At 36.0% G+C, this 24,998-nt stretch overlaps 1 protein-coding gene and 1 long non-coding RNA gene across 6 annotated transcripts in view; one reads left to right on the forward strand and one right to left on the reverse strand.

Moving 5' to 3' along the window:
- Nucleotides 1-24,998, forward strand: part of RALYL (RALY RNA binding protein like) — a 686,645-nt gene that overhangs the window by 621,912 nt on the left and 39,735 nt on the right. For all 5 annotated transcript variants that reach the window (XM_035011452.1, XM_035011454.1, XM_035011455.1 and 2 more), the window contains one exon: nt 14,860-14,973. In XM_035011452.1, coding sequence (XP_034867343.1) covers nt 14,860-14,973 — 114 coding nt within the window. The remainder of the gene's footprint in view (nt 1-14,859; nt 14,974-24,998) is intronic.
- Nucleotides 1-24,998, reverse strand: part of LOC118014973 — a 268,840-nt gene that overhangs the window by 25,150 nt on the left and 218,692 nt on the right. The window lies entirely within an intron of this gene.

The following is a 24,998-nucleotide window of genomic DNA, read 5'->3' on the forward strand; positions in this document are numbered from 1 at the left end:
CTTTCTTTCTTTCTTTCTTTCTTTCTTTCTTTCTTTCTTTCTTTCTTCATTCAATTAACTGTAGTTAGTGTTATTTTAATGAAACATAAATCTAAACAATATTTATATATAATTCACTAGCAAGCAAAACGAGAATCACAATTACACATTCTTTCTAAAATCATATAGGCAGATTATATTATATACACACACACACGTGTGTGTGTATGTGTGTATTCATTATTTAAAAGTACTTTTATAATTAGCCTGGTACCTGGGAATAACAATAATTTTCAAATTTAAATCACAAATGAAAAATTCTAGTGAAATGTAAAATATACTATGTTAATATTAGCTTAAGTGAATGAATATTTACTGAGGTACCTCTTGCTCTTTTATTAATAGTTGTTTCCTAGTATTTAATGACTTGGCAAGTACAGAAGAGGAAATTAATGTTATAGCTTAGACAATCTGTCATTTCTTATTTCAGAATTTTAATATGACTGAATTCTGCTGTGGAAAAAAAATACAAAGAAAAAATATATTAACACTATAATTTGCCAAGGTTGAATACTAATAAGTGTTGAAAATGGATTGCTCTTTTAAAAAATTAAATTACCAAAAAAAAAAAATTACCACTAAGTATTTGTCCCTTTGCAAATCAACTTGAACTAAAACTATGCAGTTACCCCCCACTCATCTGTGGTTTCACTTTCCAGAATTTGTTACCCATGGCCAACCAGGGTGCAGAAGCAGATGCTCCTCCTTCTGCATATCATCAGAAGGTCAATGGTAGCCTAATGTTACATCATGACACCTATGTCATTCTTCTCATTTCATCTCTCACATGGCATTTTGTCATCTCACATCATCACAAGAAGGATGAGCACAGTATAATAAAATATTTTGAAAGAGAAAGACCACATTCACATAACTTTATTAAAGAATATTGTTATAATTGTTCTATTTCTTTCTGTCCCTAATTTACAAATTAAGCTTTATCAAAGGTATGTATGTATGTATAGGAAAAAACATAGTATAATAGGGTTCAGTACTATCTGCCGTTTCAAGTATCCACTGGGGGTCTTGGAATGTATCCCCCAACTGTTGTAATCAATTTGTGCTGTCCCATGGAATCATAAGATAAAAAGATGTGATGTTGTATTTAAGCATTTTGCAAAAGAGAAGACATGAATACTTATGAACTTTAGCTGTGGTTTCTTAGTGGAAAAATGAGTGCCCTCTGAAAAAAAATATTAAATCAATTTTAAAATAATTAACTTAAATTCTAATGTTTAACAAGAAAAATCATTTTTTAAATATTTTATTTATTTTTTTTAAAGAAAAAGAGCACCTGCAAGCAAGGAGGAAGGGGCAGAGGGAGAGGGAGCGAGAGAGGATCTTAAGCAGACTCCACACCCAGAATGGAGCCCAACATGGGGCTCGATCTCACAACCCTGAGATCATGACCTGAGCCAAAATCAAGAGTTAGCTGCTTAACCAACTGCGTCACCAAGGCACCCCATTTTTAAAAATTTTTATTTATTTTTTTTACTAACAAGTAAAATCATTGTAAGTTTTGATGTCTTTGGGGTCCTGTCAATGTACTTTTGATGACAGAATAGGTCATAGACTAACACAAAAGCCCTCAAGCATCTAATGGGAAATTAAAGATAGTTCAATTAAATTTAATAAATAGTTGTTGAGAACTAAGGAATTGTTGTGTTGTTGTTTTTTTTTTTCCCCTCGAAAGCATGTTATTTAAATATGGAGGCAAAGCATCAACCAGAGATACAATGATAATATCCAGCAAAATATCATTAAACATCCCCATCCATCTATTATCTTGGCCAAAACATATATTCTGCTTTTAGGTTTTAAGGAAAGAAATTGCTGTTGGCCATAGGGTTTAAAGAAAGCTTAATAGAAGATTTTGAGTTAAGTTTAGAAGGATAAGTGGATTTGAAAAAATAGAATCAGAGAGACTCCTGCTTTCCAAGACACAGTACCTAGGTGGAGAAGAGCAGAGGCTTTGCTGTCAAATTGCCTTGGGATGGAATCCGTGTTAGACAACATACTCACTTTTGGCCTTGGGGAAATCCTTTAATCCCTGTATTCCTCCATTTTCTATCTGGAAAATGGAAATAACAATACTATGGTTGTGGGAATTAAATTACTTATGCTTATAAAGTTCTTAGGCAAGTCTTGTCACATAGTTAATGTTCAGGGAGGGGTTTTATTGTTGTTGTTGTTGTTGTTACAACAGAGTACAGTAGTTAAGGATATTAGATATGAAATTGCTTTAACTGGAATCCAACAGTGGCTCCGCCATTTATGAATTGTGTGTTCTGGGGCAACTTTGTTTGCTGTACCTTGGTTTGGGAAATAAGAATAATCTGCCCTCTCCATAAGTTTTTGTGAGGATTAAATGAGCCAACACACATAAAGCTCTCAGAACAGTGTCTCATATTCTAAAAGTCTTAATAATAAGCTATAATAGCAATAATAATGGTTATTATTATTATTAATCACTATTATTATCTAAGCAAAAATTTAGTGCTAGATATGTCAGTTAAGAAACTACGGGTATTATAATTAAGCAGAGCAAAAGATAAAGTTGAGTAACTGGACAACAGCAAACTGTGGAGAATATTGAAGGGTTTGAATTTCATCCCGGGCTGAGGGAAAAGATTCTCGGCAAAGTGGTATCTGATCAAAAATAATAGTTTAAGAAATTTATATGATGGCTCTATTTGTTTGCTAGCACTGCCACAGTAAAACACCATAGTCTGGGTGGCTTAAAGAGCAGAAATCTATTTTCTCACAGTTCTGGGGTCTGGAGGTTGGAGATCATGGTGTCGTGTGTGTTCCTTCAGGGGCTATAAGGGAAGGTGCCGCATCAACCCTCTCTCCTTGGTTTGTAGATGGCTGTCTTTTCCCTGTGTCTTCACATCATCTTCCTTCTGTGTGTGTGTGTCCAAATTTCCTTCTTATGAGTACACTAGTCATATTGGAGTAGGAAATATTGGATCTAGTGACCTTGTTTTAACTTGATTACCTCTTCAAAGGCCCCATTCATAAATACAATCTCATTCTGAGGTATCAGGGGCTAGGACTTGAACATATAAATTTTGCAGGGGACATAATTCAACCCATAACATGGATGTAATATGCATATAAAACCTAAACAAAAGGGGCACCTGGGTGGCTCAGTCGGTTAAGCGTCTGCCTTCAGCTCAGGTCATGATCCCAGGGTCCTGGGATGGAGCCCTGCATCAGACTCCCTGCTCAGTGGGGAGCTTGCTTCTCCCTCTCCCTCTGCCTGCCTCTCCCCTTGCTCGTGCTCTCTTTCTCTGTGTCAAATAAATAAATAAAATCTTTAAAAAAACCCCAAAACCTAAACCTAAAAGTATGGAGATCTTGGCATACCCTGCAATGCTTTCTTATTTTAAGAGCCAAATTCTTGGATAGTATTTAGTTCAGTAATTAATTTAGGAGAATGAGATTCAGGCCCATTTAGCTCATCTTGGTAAACACAAATGAATTTCTCAGATGCACATGGCTTTACAGTCTGAATACTGACAAGCACTTAGTATAAACAGAGTAATAAATCCTTGCTAACATCACAACCTAATACTTAGATACAAAGTAGCACAACCAAAATAATTATAACGTATTTACCATAAATAAATAAATAAATTTGTGAGCATCTCGGCTTTTTTTCACTAAGTTTTAATGTGGCTCATTAATATAACCAGAAAAAGAGGCAAATAGCAAAATATTTGATAAATTCCTAATACCAGTATAGCTTGTGAGCATTTGAGATGTTTTCTCAGTTCCTCTATACAAGTTATGATTTTCTTTGTGCTCCACTAAAAGTTCCAGAAAGGATCTAATCTTTCCACTGTGGGATTATAAAAGTTTGTGAGCATTAAATCCTATCAAAGGATCTTAATAACATTTTTTACCTCTGCTGCTGCTTCTGCTGCTTTTTCCCAGATCATGTGCTGACAAGCAGAGCCCTGACTACTCTCCTGGTCTCTTGACTACTTTTCTGGGCTCTATGCGCTCCCCTAATCCCATTAGTTGCATGCCCAACTGCAGGATTATTCAAAACAAATTACTTCTGTCAATTCCTCACTCAAAACTCAAAATTGCTACCATTTACCTAGTAAGAGTTGAAACTCTTTTTCAGTGACTTTTCAAGATATATCTGATCCCGTACTTCCAGTTTCCCACCACTCTTCCCCTAGCTTAATTGTACTCTTATTTTTTTTTAATTTTTTTTAAAGATTTTATTTATTTATTTGAGACAGAGAGAATGAGAGAGAGAGCACATGAGAGGGGGGAGGGTCAGAGGGAGAAGCAGGCACCCTGCCGAGCAGGGAGCCTGATGCGGGACTCGATCCAGGGACTCTAGGATCATGACCTGAGCCGAAGGCAGTCGCTTAACCAACTGAGCCACCCAGGCGCCCCAATTGTACTCTTATTTAAATGCTTTTAAACTCATGTTCATACACCTCCACCTGAAAGCCCTTTCCTTTATATCAAGAAATGTGTTATCAACTGTGTTATCTATCTTATACATAGATAAACATTATTAATAATTTTACCTGGTTCTCAAGGTCCAGTTCAGGCAATACCACTCACATGAAACAAGTTTGGACCCCTCTGTGCTACAAGGGCATCATCATAAAACCAAACCTGTTGTCCATCTTCCTATTATAAGACTTAAGCCCTTGGATTCATGTTACAGTCATTTGTATGCACATCTGTTCTCTCCACTTCAGATTACAGATTCATTCTTCAAGATACTTTTGCACTGCACAGCGTATACTCTTAAAATATTTATGGAATATTTGTCACCACTATTATTTTTGCCTTCCACATTTTACTCCATTATTTTATAAATTTCATGTTCATATGTATTATAAGAAGTTGCTTACACATTTACTTCCTCCACTAATTATAAACTGCATGAGGTTAAGGAGGCAGTTCATCATAATGAGAAGCTCATGGCTTGGAGAGGCAGGGGAAGAATCAAACAAACAAAAATGAAGCATGGCTTTGGAATCAGGCAGTCTACTCTAAACTTGATTTTGTTGCCTTTTTATTAGGCAGTCCTTTTTTTTTTTTTAGAAATGTGCAAATAGATTATTTTTTTTATTTAAATTCCAGTTAACATACAGTGTAATATTAGTTTTAAGCATCCAATATTGTGATTCAGCACTTCCATATAAAACCTGTGCTCATCACAAGTGCCCTCCTTAATCCTCATCACCTATTTCACCCATCCCCCCACCCACGTCCCCTCTGGGAACCATCAGTTTGTTCTCTATAGTTAAGAGTCTGGTTCATGGTTTGCCCTTTTCTCTTTTTTGTCCCTTTGTTCATTTCTTTTGTTTTGTTTGTTGATTTTGATATATGAGTGAAATCATATGGTATTCATCTTTCTCTGACTTATTTCACTTAACATAGTCTTTAGCCCATCTATGTCATTGCAAATGGCAAGATTTCGTACTTTTTTATGTCTGAGTAATATGCTTTTATATATATATATATATATATATATATATACACACACACACACACACACACACCACATCTTCCTTTTTTTTAATCAGATCTAGGGTTAGGGTTCAGGTTAGGGCCAGTATTAGGGATAGGTTTAGGGACAGGGTGAGGGTTAGTTTAGGGCCAGAGGGAGGGTATGTGCCTGGGATCCTGTAGTTCAGAGACCCCTCCAGAGTGTTAGGTTTAGGGTTAGTGTTAGGGTAAGTGTTTAAAGGTTAGACATATTGCTAGGCAGTCTTAAACACATTATTTAACTTCTCTAACATTCACTGTTCTAATCTATAAAACAATTTTAATAATACATATTTTGTGTATTTATCATAAAGATTAATTAAGATGGTATATGTGCAGCTGGTAATGGTATGCTAGATGCATGGATGCATACAGCAGGTATTTGAATAATAGTTATTGAATAAAATAATGAACTCATTTTTCATTTCATTTTCTCTTTCTAAAAATATATAGAAAGAATTAGTGTAGATGTAAGCAGGCATGGGTATTATAAATGCACACATATGCACATATATATAATTTGTTTTTCTAGGAAATTCCATCCATGAATGTGGTAATTGCCAAACTATATTTACATATATAAATGGAGAATTACACAAATTGCTTCAATTTGTTTTAGCAAAATTTTTTAAAGTCTGACTTTTGAAAACTATTTACAAAGTTGGCAAATTAGCTTCTGCATATTAAACTAGCTTAAAATATATGAATAAGAGGAAAAGGACCAAAAGAAGCTGAAGTAGACAAATTAAAGTGATAATGATAAAGATTTCTTAAAATCTATTTTATGGAAATCAGTGGTCTTCATTTTTTCTGGATGTGACTCAATTAAAAATAATATGGTTCCTTAATGCATCATGAAGGAAAGAGCTAGAACTGACGATCGTATTTTTCACATCAAATGAAGCTGTATGGCACAATAAAGAGTGTAGAATTCATAGTCAAAAGACCTGGGTTTGAGCCTGAACTTTACCTGTTCAGATTATTACATTACACACAGCCATTGTATGACTTTGAGAATGTCATGTAAATTGTCAGATTCTCAGGTTCCTTTACTGATGAAGTAGTAAATGTAAAAGTCACTAATAAATTAAGTTCTATGCAAATTATTTTTATTCCTTTACTGTTTTATATTTAAATAATTTATCAAAGGCTGGGGGAAATAAATAAAAAGAGAAACAAATTAATGTGAATAATTGTTGAAGTCCACATGTTCACAAACAGTTTTAAATTTTCCAAATAGTTCCTAAAAGCATGGTGTTGGTGAAGGAGGGTATATAATTATTTAGACCAGGGTTTCTAAGGCCTGACGCTATTGACATTTTTAATCAGATAATTCTTTGGTGTGGTGTTGGGTGGGGGGCTACCCTGTATGTTTTATGAGGTTTAGCCAACTGGCTGCCCACTAGATGCCAGTAACACCACCATCTCTGAGTTGTGACAATCAAAAATATCTCCAGACATTGCAAATATCCCATGTAGGGCATTACCCTCTGTTAAGAACCACTGATCTAGACAGTTAGCTGAAGCTTCTTTGTTTGTCCCTGAATAGACTTGACCCCACAGGTGACTAAAATAAATTGAAATATTTTTCACCACATAAATCAGAGATGCACACATTTTTTGATATAAACAGATAGTATCATCTCATATGCCTAATTTCCTTTCTGGATTATATCTCATCACTCTGGAAAAAACACAAACATCTTGTTGACTGTATCAGAATGTAATAACATTTATCAGCAAATCAATGAACTCTTTAGAGAGAGCAAGTCTGAAATGATTTAACGTGGCTTCTTTTTTCTTTTTTTCCTGAGTAGAATACTAACTACAGCAATGGTTTAGGAAAAATATTTGAGATTATCTGTACGATGTAAACTGACTCCTAGTTTCTGTAGTATCCTGCTTGCCCAAAAGCAGGCTAGAGTAATATATTCTAGGAACTTTATTTTTATTCATTTATCATTTAGATGATCTTGAAGAAAAATTCTAAATTCAAGCCCTATGATCACCATAGAAAAATAAAGTATCATCAGCTGGAAGCCAAATATTTTTTATTATGACAGTATGTTTTCTTTTGTCTGTAGTTTTCTTTTGCAGTTTTTGTTGTAAAATTTATTTAAAAGAAAAGAGGAAGACATTTTTCCTTTGAAGATAGTATTATTTTTGTCTCAAGTTTTTATTTAAATTCTAGTTAGATTACATACAGTGTAATATTAGTTTCAGGAGTAGAATTTAGTGATTCATCACTTTGCATACAACACTCAGTGCTCATCACAAGTGCCCTCCTTAATGCCCATCACCCATTTAGACTATTCCCTTGCCCACTTCCCCTCCAGCAACCCTGTTTGTTCTCTACAGTTAAGTCTGTTTTCTAGTTTGCCTATTTTTTCTTCCACCTACATTTATCTGTTTTGTTTCTTAAATTCCACAAATGAGTGAGATCATATGGTATTTGTCTTTCTCTGACTTATTTTGCTTAGCCTAATACTCACTACCTCCATCCACATCACTGTAAAATGGCAAGATTTCATTCTTTTTGATGGCTAAGTAATATTTTAGTGTGTGCGTGTGTGTGTGTCACCTCTACTTTATCCATTCATCAGTTGATGGACATTTGGGCTCTTTCCATAATTTGATGTTGAGTATCTTTCCATGTAACTGTTAGCCATCTTTATGTCTTCTTTGGAAAATATCTGTTCATGTCTTCTGCACATTTTTAACTAGATTATTTGTTTTGGGGGTGCTGAATTTTATAAGTTCTTTATAGATTTTAGATACCAGCCCTTTATCAGATATGTCACTTGCAAATATCTTCTCCCATTCCATCGGTTACCTTTTAATTTTGTTGATCGTTTCCTTCACTGTGCAGAAACTTTTTATCTTATGAAGTCCTAATAGTTCATTTTTGCTTTTATTTCCTTTGCTAGTAAGAAGTTGCTATGGCCGAGGTCACAGAGGTTGCTGCGTATGTTCTCCTCTAGGATTTGGGTGGTTTCCTGTCTCACATTTAGGTCTTTCATTCATTCCGAATTTATTTTTGTGTATGGTGTATGGTGTAAGAAAGCGGTCCAGTTTCATTCTTTTGCTTATTGCTATCCAGACTCTTAAACACAGAGAACAAACTGCTGGTTACCAGAGGGGAGGTTGGTGGGGGGGTGGGTGGAATAGATAAAAAGGACTAAGAGTACACTTGTCATGATGAGCACTGAGTACTGTATAAAATTCTTGAATCATTATATTGCACACCCGAAACTAATATAACACTGTTTACTTATGTGTGAATTAAAAAAAAAATTAAAAAAAATTTTAAATGTAACAATTAGCCCCTATATTACTCAGAATAAAACCCATAGTATTTAACTTTGGCCAACAAGACTCTATACAATCTTCTCCATATACCTTTTCACTCTTCTCCACTCTCCACCTTACCTCTTGACTTCTTGTATTCTTCTTGCACTTGCTCATTCCACTCTAGCCACATTGTCCTCTTGTCTGTCCCTAAAACACATCAAATATACTTCTGCGTCAGGCCCTTGCATTTACCATTCCTCAGCCTCATATAGTCTTCCATCCCACTATCCCTTGATATTCCCATGACTTGCTGCCTCCCCTTATTGAGACTTTTGCTCAGATGTCACCTTATCAGTGAAACTTTCCCTTACCACTGTATATATATATATTGACAAATCTTACTCCCTAGCTAGGTCTTCCCTAACCTCTTGTCTGCATTTTATATTTATATTTATAAACAAATAAAAGATATTTGTTGTCTTCTTCCACTGCTAGATGGGTGTGCCATCATTTCAGGGACTTTTGTCTCTCTTGTTTATGAATATGTCCCCAGCTCTTGGGAAGGAGCCCAGCAATAACAGATCTTCATGAATATTGTTGAATAAATATGTTGGACACTTGAGTCAAAAATGAGAGCAGTTCCTGCCCTTGTCAGGGAGAGAGACATTTAAAGAAAAGATCATTTAAAGTATCATTTGAAAGAAGTATGAGTACAAAGAGGATGAGCTTTTTAAAGAAGAGGTTCAAGGGTTGAGGATGACTTTATTCTGTAGGCAACATTTGAGCTGACTATTTAAAAATCAAATGACATTTACCAGGTGGAGGAGATGAGAGTGTAGGGCAGACAACAGAAACACAGATATAGATGTCTGAAAACACAAGACACATTAAAGGAACAAGGAACAGTTGTGACTAAAGCCTAAGATAATTAGAAAGGCAAGCAGATGAGTCAAGGGAAGGTAATTTGGGGCTGACTGGGAAGTAAAGCAGTTTTCTCCATCCCAAGCCCCTAGCTTGTCTACATTAGGTTACTTTTATATAACAATTATGTAACAGCAAGTTGATTGAAATTATTCCATATTATTCTTAGTAAAAAATACTCCTGACTCTCATGATCTAATTCTCTATATAAAAATAAAGGCACTATATTCTATGCAATGTATCTTTGAAGATAAGGATATTAGATTTTGAAGAACTGAGGTGGAATTAGGGAAAAATACAAAAGTGTGGCTGCCCAAGGTATATGTCCTTCTTTTATTCTTTTATCAGAGTGCTTCTGATTAAGAAAAGGTATATTTCCATGCTAATTTTCTTCTTGCACTTCTTGTTTGCTTATCTATCTCTCCATTAGACAGCCAATTCCAATTTAGTGTCTGGTACATGCACAAAGCTTTAAAAAAGATTTGTTGGTTGGGTTGAAATTGCATCCAGTGACCTACCTACTTATACATATACCTAAAGATCTTCTGAAATTTGCTAATTTCTTGCTGTGTTTAAAACACAGAGCTATAAATTCCGTTAAACATGAAAGGAGGAAAAGAATGAGAGAAAGAAAGAGGAAAGAAAAAAAAAGAGATAGAGAAAGAGAAAGAAAGAGGGAGGGAAGGAAGGAAACAAGGAAGGAATGAAGAAAGGAAGGGAAAAGAGAGAAGGAATGCAGGCAGGCAGGCAGGAAGGAAGGAAGAAAAAGAAGGAATTGGATGCCTTCTCTCCATTCGAAAGAGTTTGGTTGTTGAGAGTCTGTGAGGGGGTAAATTTATTAATATGTCTTGCTTCAAACAACTGTCCAAAATCCCTTCTTTTTGAAATGTTGTATTGTCAGAGATCAGAATAATTTATTAATCTGGAATCTGAATAATTTTTATGGATCTGTTTTATGATGAAAAGATAGAAAATTTTCACTATTTACTAATCTAATTTAGGATCTTTTCTTAAACCTGTTAATATAATTTTCTAATTAAGGAGGACAGGCTTCAAAGCCCAGGACCTCATGGTAAGCATCAGGAGTCTCAACAATCAGTAATAGAAGAAGGAGCTTATTAAAACACAGAAAATATTCAAAAGCATGACTCTTGAAATTCTCCAATATCTAATCAGGTCTTCACTCTCAAGAAGCTCACAATTTAGTATGAAAAGTGGTCATACTAAGTAAAAATCAATAGACAGCGGTGCCTGGGTGGCTCAATCATTAAGCGTCTGCCTTTGGCTCAGGTCATGATCCCAGGACGCTGGGATCGAGCCCCGCATCGGGCTCCCTGCTCCACAGGAAGCGTGCTTCTCCCTCTCCCACTCCCCCTGTTTGTGTTCCCTCTCTTGCTGTGTCTCTCTCTGTCAAATAAATAAATAAAATCTTTAAAAAAATTCAATAGACAGTATGTGTCTAGCGGCAAATATGAGATGCCATTAAATAAATTACAGGTGAGAGATGCACCCTCCAGAGGATTAGTCAAAGAAGAATCCATAGGGGAGGCAAGACTTTAAATGAAGCCCTAAAAGGCATATAGGATTTTGATAGACATATTTGGGGGAGAGAGAGAGAGAGTCTTTGCTGGGATAAGCATATCAATAAAAATAATAGCAATAATAATAATAGTAGTAGTAATAGAAATAATGTCTTCTGCTACTATCATTTATTGGGTATGATGATGTTCTGGGTGTGGTCCTAAGTCTTTACGTGAATTACCTCATTAAATTTTTATAACAAGCCTCTAAGGTAGAGGATGGAAATTACAGATGTGGAACTTGAATATTAGTGATTACAAGTGACTCCCCAAAGGGACATTGATGTGAACTAGAGTCTACCTGGTTCCATGCATTATATGATTAAGCACTAAGCTTTTCTGTTCAAGTGAAGAGTATGCTTTGAGAGGAAATGGAATATACAGCTGGAAATATACTTTGGAGCAGACCCTGAATACCAGTTTAAAGAGTTTGGTTTGTGCACATGTTTGTGGGTTTCTGGCCTTTTCCCTATAGAAATGGGGACATTCTGGTAGTGTTCAATAGAAAAGGTTTATGACTTATTACTTTGAAGGCACTATGCTATAGGCTGGGCAAATTAAAGGCAGAAGCCCAGGTAAGAGTGGGCAGAGAATGGACGGGGAAAGAAAATGTAGAAAGGAAGAAAAATGAACTGGGAAGCTTTGGATCTAAGGCTCTCCTTAATTATGAACTCACTTTTATTTTTTGGAAAAATGTCAGAAATGAAAGTTGCAAAAATTTTTTAAATTCTAAGTTTAGAAATCTAAGCTAGTAAAATACACGTCTATTTTGATGGAATAGCAGATTAATGCAATCCACAGTGCAGTAGAGAAATTGTTAACAGGAGCCAAAAAAAAAAAAAAAGCAGAGAAGAGCTCTAGAGGGAAGCACATCAGGTATAGAGGTGGCTCATCCCAGGAATTCCATCTGGAAACCAGACACAATAACACAGACCCATACCCAAATCTATAGGTAGTTAATCCAACTGAAGAAAGGTAAAAACAGGACTCCAGCCAAGTAGGCCAGGTAAGTGGCACGCCCTCTCCCAAGAACAGCACTGAAGTGCAGTAAGAAGACAGCTTTCACAATTGCTCAAAAAGCAGCCAAAACTATTTTTAACCTGCTTTGCAGGACCTTGATGAGCCTTTGCTGCTAGCCATTCCAAGACTGAAGCTGGGCAACTTGCATAGGGCTGGAGACGGATTCAGAATTTCCTGGTAGAGGCAGGAAAGAGCAGACAGAACTTGGGCAGATCAGATCCTTGTTGTCTCTAAGCTTAAATACCACCAACTAATTAAACCCAAATTTTATAATAGTCTGACTCAGATCGTAGAAGTGTTCCTACAGTGCTAGACATGAGTCTAGACTTAAAGCCAACCTTGACATCCTGGATACATGTTAAGTTCCTATGTGGTGAGCCCAGATTTCTAGTGGTTTGTAACGTAGTTTCTATAAAATGGGGTATTGGTGGGGTTTTTGTTTCTTTTTTTTAAGGAGATAAAGACATTAAAATTAGTCAACTGCATTCCTGGGCTGAGGAGTGGCTCTACTTACTAATACATGTGGTTTCCAGCCACAGTCCCGTTTCTCGTGCATTGAAATCTAATGTTCTAAGATAAAATATTTTCTATTAAATTTGATAGGTTTAAGTAAAACTACATGACGTGCTTCCATCAAAGGAAATGAAAATCATTCTTCAAAGTGGAATCAATTTGCAATTGTGACAGATGATGTTTTTCAAATTTCGCTGCAGTTCCACAATGGCACTTTGATGTCCCTGAAATAATTGACATTAGAAGAAATTCTCTATTTTAAACTGTGTTCTACTTTCAGTTTGGTTCTTCATAATAGGAACACACCACGGGGTCCTGGATTCTTGCAGTTTTTATTTTGCAAGCAACTTTGCATCATAAATAAAAATCTGCTTTTTGTAAAAGAAATTTCTGATTTTATAATAAAAAATGTTTTCTCATTTTTATACTGGAAAAAAATATGTGCTTCCTTTCATCAATTAATGTATATTGATGCATACGTTATCATCTATATTATATCACATATCTTAGCTGAAATATAGCTCTATTCCAAGCAAACAAAGATTGCATTTAGTTTTTATTATTTATAAAAAAAAATTTCCTGAAGACTAAAGAGCGAAGCTAAATGCTCATTTCTTCCAAAATTTCTGGGGAATAACCAGGCTGAGATCATCACAAACTTGAAGCAAAAGTAACAGAGGATAGGGCGCCTGGGTGGCTCAGTTGGTTAAGCGACTGCCTTCGGCTCAGGTCATGATCCTGGAGTCCCGGGATCGAGTCCCGCATCGGGCTCCCTGCTCGGCAGGGAGTCTGCTTCTCCCTCTCCCGCTCCCCTTCTTGTGCTCTTTCTCTCTCTCACTCTCTCTCAAATAAATAAATAAAATCTTAAAAAAAAAAAAAAGTAACAGAGGATTAATAGGCTGACATCAAGCTCTGTGCCCCCCGATCTTGAAGCGTCTCTGCTGAGGCATGGACACCCGAAACCCCACCTACTGAAAACTCCTAGGCAGATGCAGATTTTCTGTAATGATAGCTTTGAAATCTTCGATCTTTCGTTATTGTGGGTTCATGGCAAATTTCCCAATAGTTCTCAAAAAATGAGAAAATAGCAACAGTGCAGTGAATTTTTCATAAACATAAATATATTTCATTTGAAGGACTGCCCTTTAAATAGGAGAATGTCCTTTTCTTAAGCCTCTTCTTTATAAAATAATTATTATTGTTGATAGTAGGATGTTTGTTGTTGTTTTTAACATCCTTACTTGGCAAAATGAAAAGTTGCCAGTCTTGTGTTCGTCCCCACTTGCTTTTCTTTGAAACCATACTAAATATCCAAAACCTGGAATGAGAACCACTACTGTAGAAAATACCAGTGGGAACTTCAGTGAATTTTCTTCCCTCCAGCGCCACGGCTTTTAGGGACACATACAACCCATTGCCTCATTTTTTTAAAGAGTAGGTGAAGTAGCAAGAGTTCTGTTAGAGTTCTCTAGCATCTAAGACATTTCTTCAGAGGATAAACGTTATATCCTGGTTTCAATAAAATACCAGGGGACTAGATTAAAAATATCATTGACTCCTGAAATATGTATTACAACATCGACCTCAAAGTAGTACTAACATATCTGCCATGATTTTATCATTCCTCAGTCTGAATCCATTTTACAGTGCAGATTAACTCTACTACTTGCCAAAACTGAGTTTCGTATCATTTAGTTATTTGATGTTTCCAGATTACTCCATCCCTTTGTGTAACTTTCAGTGAAAAGATTTAGTATCAAATGCTCACGTCACTGAAAATCACTGTAATTGCCAATGTCTTCCGGTATTCTAGGATCAGTGGAAGTAACGAGAAGCTGATAAGATTGAAAAGTGTCCTATGTAATTTGACACCATCTTGAGAAAACACGGGGTGTCTGTGAGTTGTGTTCTACCTGAGTAATGGTACATTTGACATTCTGTTGCTTTCTTTCCCTTTTCCCCTTTCCAGTGAAATCAGATGAGTTACAGACAATCAAGAAAGAATTAACCCAGATCAAAACGAAAATTGACTCCTTGCTGGGGCGCCTGGAGAAAATTGAGAAGCAGCAGAAGGCGGAGGCAGGTAAGTGAAAAAGATCTGTGGCCACAGACATGTCACAGTTAAACCGGTGAAACGGTGTCAGTCACAGGAACAGCGCAGGGCCCGGGAGATGCTGGCCAAGTTTAACAGGTTAATACAGACACATGAAGAAGGTCTTTAAGCCAAGAGTTGCCAACAATACAATCTGAGCTTTTACTCATTAGAGAACATGAACCAATTTGTCTAAACTTCATATTTTTAAACAAGGAAAAGTATTTTGATGGTAATAATCATAGTTGTATTATAATTAAAAGTTAATAGCTCAATATCAAGAATCCTTTAAGAAAATAAAATCAACCACTGGAATATCACTGTCAGACTAAAATAATATATATTTAAATAAACTAATTGCAGAAATACAACAGATTTCAGAAACAAGGATTATAAAGCCCAGCCCCTACATTGCTCCAGTCCCTGTAAAACCAGTACCCAGTTTCAGGGTCCTCCGCATCAAGAGCATGCCCCTGGCCATCCCCAGTCAAGTCATTTGATTATATCTTTTACAACTTAATGCCCCTTCTCCTTTGAACTATCATCCTTGACCTTATTTCTCTTCTAATACAATTCTAATGCCCTCATCAAGTGGCTACAGATATTTTTTAAATCATAGAATATGAGAACTGGGATAAAGTTAGAGCTGAGCGAGTACACAGTTTGAAAATCATGTTCTGCAAGGCCTCACATGCCTCAGAGGCTCCCTGGAGATAGGATGAAGGTTAGAAGGAGGCCCAGGAGATAGATGAACTCATGCCTCCTCCAGATCCTGCCCTTGCTCTACCTCTGTATCTATTTTATTACTGGGTTTCAACATACGACTCCATTTGCTAAAAGAACTTCACTTTTCAGGGGCACCTGGGTGGCTCAGTCAGTTAAGCGTCCAACTCTTGATCTCAGGGGGAAAAAAAAGAACTTCGCTTCTTAAAAAATACAGTTTTGAAAGCCATTGATCAAATCCACCCTCCTCATTGCACAGATGAAAACACAAAGGTTCAAGGAGGTAGATTGATTTTTCCATAGTCACTTGAGTAGTGAGTGATAGACCTGGGTCTCAAACCACAGTCTTGTGAGTGAATCCAGTGCCCTTCCCATTTATGGTTTCAATCTCAGGTTCCACCCAGGACCTGGTCCCAGGATTTCACTGACTGAGGCCCCCTGGGTTACTCCTAACTGATGAGAACTGGTTGGGATCCTGGGGCCTGTGAGCTACACAGCAAAGAGGAACCTGCCTATGTGTTCACTGTATCACTGGGTGAGGACTAGAGCTTTTACCTCCTGGTAATGAGCTAGGACTCAAAGATGAAAAGAAGGCAGATGAGTTGGTGGTATAGCAGAGTGAATGAGAGAAATAAACTCTGGTTCAGATTCTCACGCACCACTGACTTAGCCTCCTGTTTCTCATTTATAAAATAAAGATAGTAATCCCTACCTCACACTGTGAGAAACAAAGTATCATATGTAACTTATATAGCACAGTAATTAGCACAGAGTAAAGGCTCAATAACTGGAGCTGTTTGGCATTGGTAGTAACACAAGCATATATAGGCAAATGAATATTTCCTACTATTTTCACACAACCCATTTTTTTTAAAAACATGAGCTATATACCCAGCACTTGGAATGGCAGATTCTCACTAATGTGGATGAGAAAGAGTAGATAAAACAATCATTGTATTAAAAATTTCTATTATCAACATATTTTCTACTGAGAAAAGATATGGGCAAAGGATCGGAGTAGACATTTTTCTAAAGAAGACATACAGAGATGGCCATCAGGGACATGAAAAGAGGCTCAGCCATCACTAATCACCAGGGGAATGCAAATCAAAACCACCAGGTAAAATATCACCTCACACTTGTCAGAATGGCTAGTACCAAAAAGACAAGAAACAACAAGTGCTGGTGTGGATATGGAAAAAAGGGAACCCTGGTGCACTGTTGGTGGGATTGTAACTTTCCACTATGGAAAACAGATGGAGGGTCCTCAAAAGATTAAAAATAGAACTACCATATGATCCAAAAATCACATTACTGGGTATTTATTTATTTGAAGACAACAAAAACACTGCCTACACTTCTTAATAGAGAAATTTAGATTTTAGAAAGTTTTTTTATATGCTGTCTATGGCACTAATCTAAAATGTGGCTGTAACTGAAATATTCTGTGATGTCGCCTAAATCAGTATTTCCCTTTGAGGAACTTCTGTGAAATTCGTTATTATGTAAAACAACCCTTACAGCAAAGGACTTTGATAACCAATTTGCACTTCAGTTTAAAGGATTATGGAGAACTCATTTAAATATAAATCACCTCAAAGAGAAAAATGTGATCCTTATTCTATCATATTATACCTTCCAGTTTCCTTCAATGAATAATACCTTTCACATATCTTCTTGGAAGATCATCTATAAATGTAACGCCAAAATTCAAAGCTTGCATTTTCCTTTCATGAAAGGCTGTCACCTTATTTTTGTACGTGTTTAAACTTTCCCAGTCATGAGAGGGTTATTTTTAAAATGATAGGCTTAATCTTTTGATATTTATGTCTTTCTTACTTTAACATGTTAAGAAGAAAATGGAATTATTTAATTTGTAATTTCATTCACTTAGTAATTGTCTCCAGAACAGCATTCGTATTTATGGAGATAAGATGATTACTTTCTAGATTTTCTTTATGAAAAGAAATCAGGGTTGTAAGGAAGGAGTCAAGACTGGATTATAGAAACTGGAGAGAAATATAATAAAATTCTTTAAAAATACTCAATAATTTCCTTACTAAATTTAAGGGAGCACTCATTTTAATGTTTATTTGGTTGCTAAGCTAATTATTTCATAGCTAACTAACATTTACTCTTCATTATTACTCTTCTATACATCTCTCATTCCCAGTCTTAGTTATTTGATAATGAAAGTTTCCAACATAAAGTACTGGCAGGAAGGAGATGGAAGATCACAAACCAAAGATGGGGAAACTACACAACATGGAGATTGTCCAGTATTCAGGTTTCATACTATCTTTTTTTTCTTTTTTGTTTGTAGTGAATTTCAAAGCTATGAGGAATAATTGTAATGAAGTATAACTACTTGATTTGGGAATCTCTATACCTTCAATTGCTTCCAATAGATATTTGTATGGTGTCTTGTCTCTTTCTTTGAGATTGTAAACTTCCTGAGCATAATAAGGTCATGTCTTCTCTTCCTTCTCTAACTCCCCAACACCAAGTACTATGTACCAGGCACAACCTGGCAACTCATTTAACTTCTCTAGGTCTCAACCCCTCAAATGTAAACTAGAGGAATGGATTATGACCTCAAACATACTATCCCGACTTTTAAATTACAGGTAGCATAAATCCACAATGCATATATTATTTTTTTCTTGAATAATTCAATAAACACAACTTTGGGATATAGTGTATGTAGATTATTGAAAACAACAAGTAACACTTATATCAATGTAGTCTACAGTTGTGCCTCATTCCTGGATGATTCTTTTAAAAGAGCCACATATAAATGGCCACATAGGAATGGCACAGTTTACATGTGGTTTACACAGCGATGTTAAATGACCAAAAAGGGTAAAAGAGGCAAGAAGGAAAACTAAAAACTGGGTGTCATACAATGGGCACAATTAATACAGGAAACTACATCTTTAAAAAAATCAAACTTCAGGCATAAAGTCTCTGATGTGAAAAGGCAAGTAGACATTATTTAATTCAATTTTATTTTCAGTGGTGTGCCTGATACATGGCCATCCAGTCCTGCTTGGACAATTCCAATGATAATAGCCAAAGTTTGACCTAAGCATTGGAGAGGTCACAAGCCAGATCCCATAAGATAAATTCATCCCCCCCCACAATATGTTTGGTAAAAGATACAGAATTTTAAAAAATAATGCCCAAGAATTATAATATTACAAATAAATATCAAAATACATAACTGCTTTTGAAAAGTTGGAATCTTTCAATATTGCTATCACTTTATGCATGGCATACTCTTTTCAGTTTGCTAATATTTTTATTTACCCACTTCACACATGAATGTTATTTACTTGGTTGGTGTCTGTTTACATTTGTGTCTCAGATGCCTATGATAGGTTCTCCTTATAAGTCACCAAACCAAAAGGTCTTTTGTTTTCACTTGGTTTGGTCATCCATTTTATGTCCCCTGAAACCAAACTAATGTCTCATCCATTGTGAATGTAACAGCCAATTAAATATTTAAAAGGAGCTATAATATTTCACTCCCAACCTTTGAACAGAGAGTCAACATAATTGGCCCATAGATGTTCAACTTAGCGGCATTCAGATTTTTGTCACAGCATCTTTGAAGCCGTCTTTTCTCTAAATAAATATCAATAATTTTTTCAGCTGCTTCTCATGTAATTTGGTTTTGCATCTTGAACCATTGTCATCTCTCTTCTCTGGTCATTCTGTAGTTTGTCAACCATATATTGAGGTACTCAGAATGGAAAACATTGCTCCAGATCATATCTATAATGTGTTCCCTATAACATAACTATTTCTGCCACCTATAACGTGACTATTTCTGTTCTGAATACCTTACTGCTAGCATTTGCACTCTGGATTAAGTTGGTGATGTTTCTGGTTACAGATATTGGATTAAATACATGAATTGAGCTCTGCTGTCTCCTGAAACTGCAATAAAATGATAGGATTTAAAAAATGAAAACCTCTAGGCATAAAGAGAATGGAAACAGAATTTTAGAAGCTAGACAGCAGATGGAGAAATGCACCTGAATTAACATATCCTAGAAACCTGGGTCCAATTTTAAATGCAGAAATCCCAAAAGGTTCAAAATTAAAGACATATTCTTCTGGGAAAAGAGTTATAAATGGTTGCAAGTCTGTTGAGTCGAATTCCTACATCACCATTCCTAACTATCCCTGACCCACTAGAAAACTGATGAAGTTTCCTACAGAAAAGCTACAACAGCAGATCCCAGAGCTGGTAAAAAACAAATTTAAGTGCATTAAACATTAAGGAGAGAAGTGAAAGTTTATACAATTACTGTAGAAATTCCAAGCATTCTCCTCCCCCTCAGCTGCCAGACAACTGGCAAGACACTAGCAGTTTTCATTGGGAATATGAAAGGAAAGATTTAAGATGCTGGCATAGGTGCCACCCAAGGAAATGGTCAATGAGGTCATCCTGCCACCCAAGGAAATGGTCAATCAGGTCATTGTAAGCACAATATCCTTGTGCTTACAAAGCTGCCCATTGATATTTTAATACCCTACTGGTAATATGAAGGGACAAGCATCACTCAGTAATAGAAAACACTTAACATAAAAAGGAGATATCAGAAAAGGAAAGAAAAAGAAAAAGAGTTTGGAGGAAACAGATTGTGCAGAAGAATAATATTTTAAAAAGGAAAAAAAACACCAATTAATACACTCAGAAAGGAAGAAGATATTGCATTCATGAAATAAGAACATGAAACTAAAACTTGAATATTCAGAAGGCGGAGAAAAGATATTTTAGAAATTAACATATGATAGCACAAATAAATAACTCAATACAGGACTGGAAGACAAAATTAAACTCTCCCAGAAAATATAGAAGAAAATAGATAGGGAAATAAGAGGATATGGGTATGAAAATCACTGGATGAATATCTGAATAACAGGGTTTCAGAGAGAAAGAGGATAGATCATCAAAAACATTTTTTAGAAAAAAAAAAAAAAAACTGAAGAGCATAGTTAATCAGATTGAAAGAATCCACTGAGTGCCTGAAACAACACATGAAAATAGATGCACATGGAAGCATCTCATTTTGATATTTCAGAACATGAGGGCAAAGAGAAGGTTGGTCCTACCAACTTCAGAGAGACAGGAAAAGAGAGAAAACAGTTTTCATGTGAAGACCAGGAATCAGAATACCAATGGGCTTCTCAGCAGCCACAGTGAAATGTAGAAGGCAATGAAAACATGCCCTAAAAATTCTGAGGGAAGATCATTTACAAGCTACAGTTCTGTACCTCATACCCAAACTCTTAAATGTGAGGGTAGATTAAGGACATTTTCAGATATATAAATATCAAGAAGTGTACCTTCAATTCATTCTTTCTCTGAAAAGTACTGAAGGCGGTACTTCACCAAAACAAGGAGGTAAACCAAGAAAGGGGAAACATGGCTCTCACAAAGCAGGGAAACCCAAAGGCAAGAGCAAGGGGAATCCTCAGGATGGTGGTAAAGGGGATTCTGGCATGAGCTGTGCGAGGGGCCCAGAAAGAAATAAATCCAAATCAGAACTACTCAAAAGCTCTGGACGAGACTTTTTCAAGATGAAATTGATCAAATGACTAAAGGGTGGGGAAGTGAATTAGTCGAAATGAGATTTACACATCTAGTTAAAGTTTGCTCAAGTACATAGAAGTACATAGGGAAGTAAATTAAAAAAAAAAAAAAAAAAAACCTAAGGCAGTTTTTAACATCAAAGAAAATAGCATTGTTCAGGAAAGAAAAATTATTTATTATATACTAATAGCTTAGCTGCACAAAGCATTTACATACTTAAAATTATTTAAAAACAGAAAATTGATCTAATCTAATTTACAATGTAACTCCCTAGAGTGATGGGGTAAGTGGGGACTGTGTGATAGAGAACTCAATCCTCAGCTTTCTAAGTATGATATCAACAGACAGAGCATGAAATTGATTAAGAAACAGCAATATAAACATGTTATTTAGAAATATGAGGGCACATATTTAAAAGAAAGAGCTGAGTGGAAAGCCTTTAAGGAACTGAAAATGGTGAGCAGGTAGGAATGGAAGACTGCTATTTTTCATAACAAGTCTTGTGGAAATATTTGACTACAAAAATTAAAAGTCTTAAAGAAGCTAAATTTAAAGGGATGAAAAGAGAGTGAGTTGTGTTTAGCAACTGGATCAAAGCTTTTCCTTCTGCTTAATGGATGGAGAACTTCTTACGGTTATCCCTAGGATAATTGTAAAAGAAAAATTGCACTGGACGATTACTAAAAATGGCAAGGAAGACTTTATTCTAGACTACTGCAATAGGGGTCAAGACTAGTACAATATGGGATGGAAATTGAACTCTACTAAAACAAAAGGCAGGATCATTTTTAAATGCTAAGCTAATGGAAAAGTATTAGAGGACATTAGTACGGAGGCTAGTTGGTATGATTGGGCCATCTGTGTTTGCTAATTGACTGTTATGGAAGATAAGCTTCTACGCTCCCACAGAGACTATCTTTCTTGATGATTACATTTCAAAGGGATGGCTTCTAGGTCTTAAGAAAGACAGGTTGTAAAAGATTTACATCTCAAAGGAGCATAGAAAGAATTTACAATCACAAGTTTTCTAAAGTTAAGGCTCTAAGAAAAAAGAGGTCAGGAGCTTCTTTAGTTAGGAAGAAGCCTGTCAAAATTTGGTCAAGCTGAGAGGTACATTAAGGTCCTTGGTAATAACTCAATCACCATCTTTCAAAATTGACATCTTTCTCCTCATTTTCTTACCTCATATACTCTACTCTCTGTGCCTGTCTCTGTTTACATCACAACTACATAAATCCTGTCAATCAAATTGCCAAACTGAACATCTTCTATTCCTTCTACAGCCAGTGTTGCAAAACCTTACCTCAGTGTCTTTTTACTTCATCCCTTCTATTTTCCCAATACTGTTGCCTGTACCCAAACCCTCATCATCTCTCACTTGCTCTGATGCATTCATCTTATTTTTTAACAACTTTATTGAGGTATATTTTATATAGCATGAAACTTACCCATCCCAAGAGTGCAATTCAATGACTTCTTAGTAATTTTACCGAGCAGTGCAACCATCACTACAAATCAGTTAGAACATTTTCATCCTCCAAATCCTCACCTGGTAGTTGGTCTCCCCACTTCTAGTTTGCTTCCTCCCTAATTCATCTTCCCTGTGGCAAATAGATCTACACTAGCAAAACATCTAAGGCCCCAGGCTCAAGAATCAAACAAAACTAGGTTCAATCCTATTAGAGATCTAGTCCCAAAACTTACTAGTTGTATGATATTTGGAAAGGTCCTTATGAAATCTATAAAATGGGGGGGGGGGCGGATTAATATCTATCCCTTAAAATTATTGTGAGGTTTAAATAAACACAGTATCTCTGTAATTTTTAAAATCATTTATATTGAATTTGTGGTGACCTCAACAATCCAGGGTACTCCATGAGAACAACTCCAGGAATATACTTATGTAACTGACATTTTAACTGGAAAGCAATCCTCCTATGTAGCTTTCCTGATGCTCATTTATGACATTATTAGTATTACCATCCATAATAAGTTGCATCTCTTTAAATAGCATTTATTGGAATCATTGAGTTAAATTCATATTATATACAGGTGTTGTAATGTAGAATTTTTTTAAAAATACAGCTTATACTAGTATGCAAAAACAATAGTTCCAGGGTACTTGCTTGGCTCTAATGAATAATGTGACTGCTTTGTATCAACATTCTTTCCAACCATCTGCTAAGTACAATTTAGTTAGCAATTAGCTAGCAATTAAGTCGGCCTGTCAAAAAACTTAATTGCCAACTCAACCAATTTTCAAAGTTATATTAATGATAATAGCTATGCAGCAAACTGAATTTAATAAAAATGCTTTGAGCATAAATCCCAATAATTCTAACTTGTTTTCTCAATCATATATAGCTTTTGAAATAGAAATGTGATGTGCAAAAAAAACTTTTGAATAGGAGGGTTGAAATTTAATATCAAATTATTTTCTTTTGTGGCTTTCTAAAGCCTGAGGCATTTTCCCATAAACAGAAGCACCTACCTAACACTTGCACTTCTTTCCCTTTGACAACCATTATTTAGTTAGAACCTGTGCCCCTAACTAAACAGACTTCTTCACTCTTTAACTTAAAATTGTCTGGTTACTGAAGAGAGTCAAAGCTCTATCAAATTAGGCCTTTCTTCTAGAGAAATATTAAGAAACAGCCCAGGCTATGGAGTCAGAAAACCTTAAGCAGGAATTCTGATTCTTGCACTTACTGGTTGTGTGACCATGAGCACCTATTTCTCCATCTGTAAAATGATAAAGAAGCCTCCCCTGCAGGATGTTTCAAGGCCTATAGGTAATGGATGTTGCATGGTCAGCACTTTGTAAGCACTCACTAACTTTTTTTTTTTCTGTTGAAATCCATAATTTATGTAATGTTAGAGATATCTTTTAGGCATAAGCTGCTAGCGTTTTTGTTCCTAATCCATTCTTTAAAAAAAAAAAAAATCTAAAACTCACTTCGCCTACGAAAGAAATGCTGTGGTCACCCGTCACTCTGACTTAAAGAAGACAACGGAGACTCCAAAAGATGCCAGTGGTCAAAAACGCCCTCCCCCTGGAAGCCCTTGCAGACTTCACACTTTATTTTTCTCCTAAAGGCTTATCCACTTGAAAACAAACAATATTCTTTTTTTTTTTAAGATTTTATTTATTTATTTGACAGAGAAAGACACAGCGAGAGAGGGAACACAAGGAGGGGGAGTGGGAGAGGGAGAAGCAAGCTTCCCGCTGAGCAGGGAGCCCGATGCGGGACTCGATCCCGGGACTCCAGGATCATGACCTGAGCCGAAGGCAGTCGCTTAACCGACTGAGCCACCCAGGCGCCCAACAAACAATATTCTAAGAAACTCTCAGACCCCACATTTTACTGTGACTTGGTGGTATGGGGCTCTCATGGAAAATGTGGCAAGGATGTTTCTTTTAACCTCTGTGACTTCATATTTTTGCTACCATGATGCCAAATTCAACAAACACTTTGACTCTCTGAAAAGAATTTGACACCCAGACATTTATGTCTGTTTTTTAGATCCACAACAATTCATGAATATATTCAGCAAATATTTCATTTGTGTATAAGGCTCTGAGTTAGCCATCAGGGCTACAGAGATGAATAAAAATGTTTCTGCCACAAAGAACATTAATAGGGGCGCCTGGGTGGCTCAGTCGTTAAGCGTCTGCCTTCGGCTCAGG

Source organism: Mirounga leonina, unplaced genomic scaffold, assembly GCF_011800145.1.
Source record: "Mirounga leonina isolate KUSES-001 unplaced genomic scaffold, KU_Mleo_1.0 Mir_165, whole genome shotgun sequence".
Classification (NCBI taxonomy): domain Eukaryota; kingdom Metazoa; phylum Chordata; class Mammalia; order Carnivora; family Phocidae; genus Mirounga; species Mirounga leonina.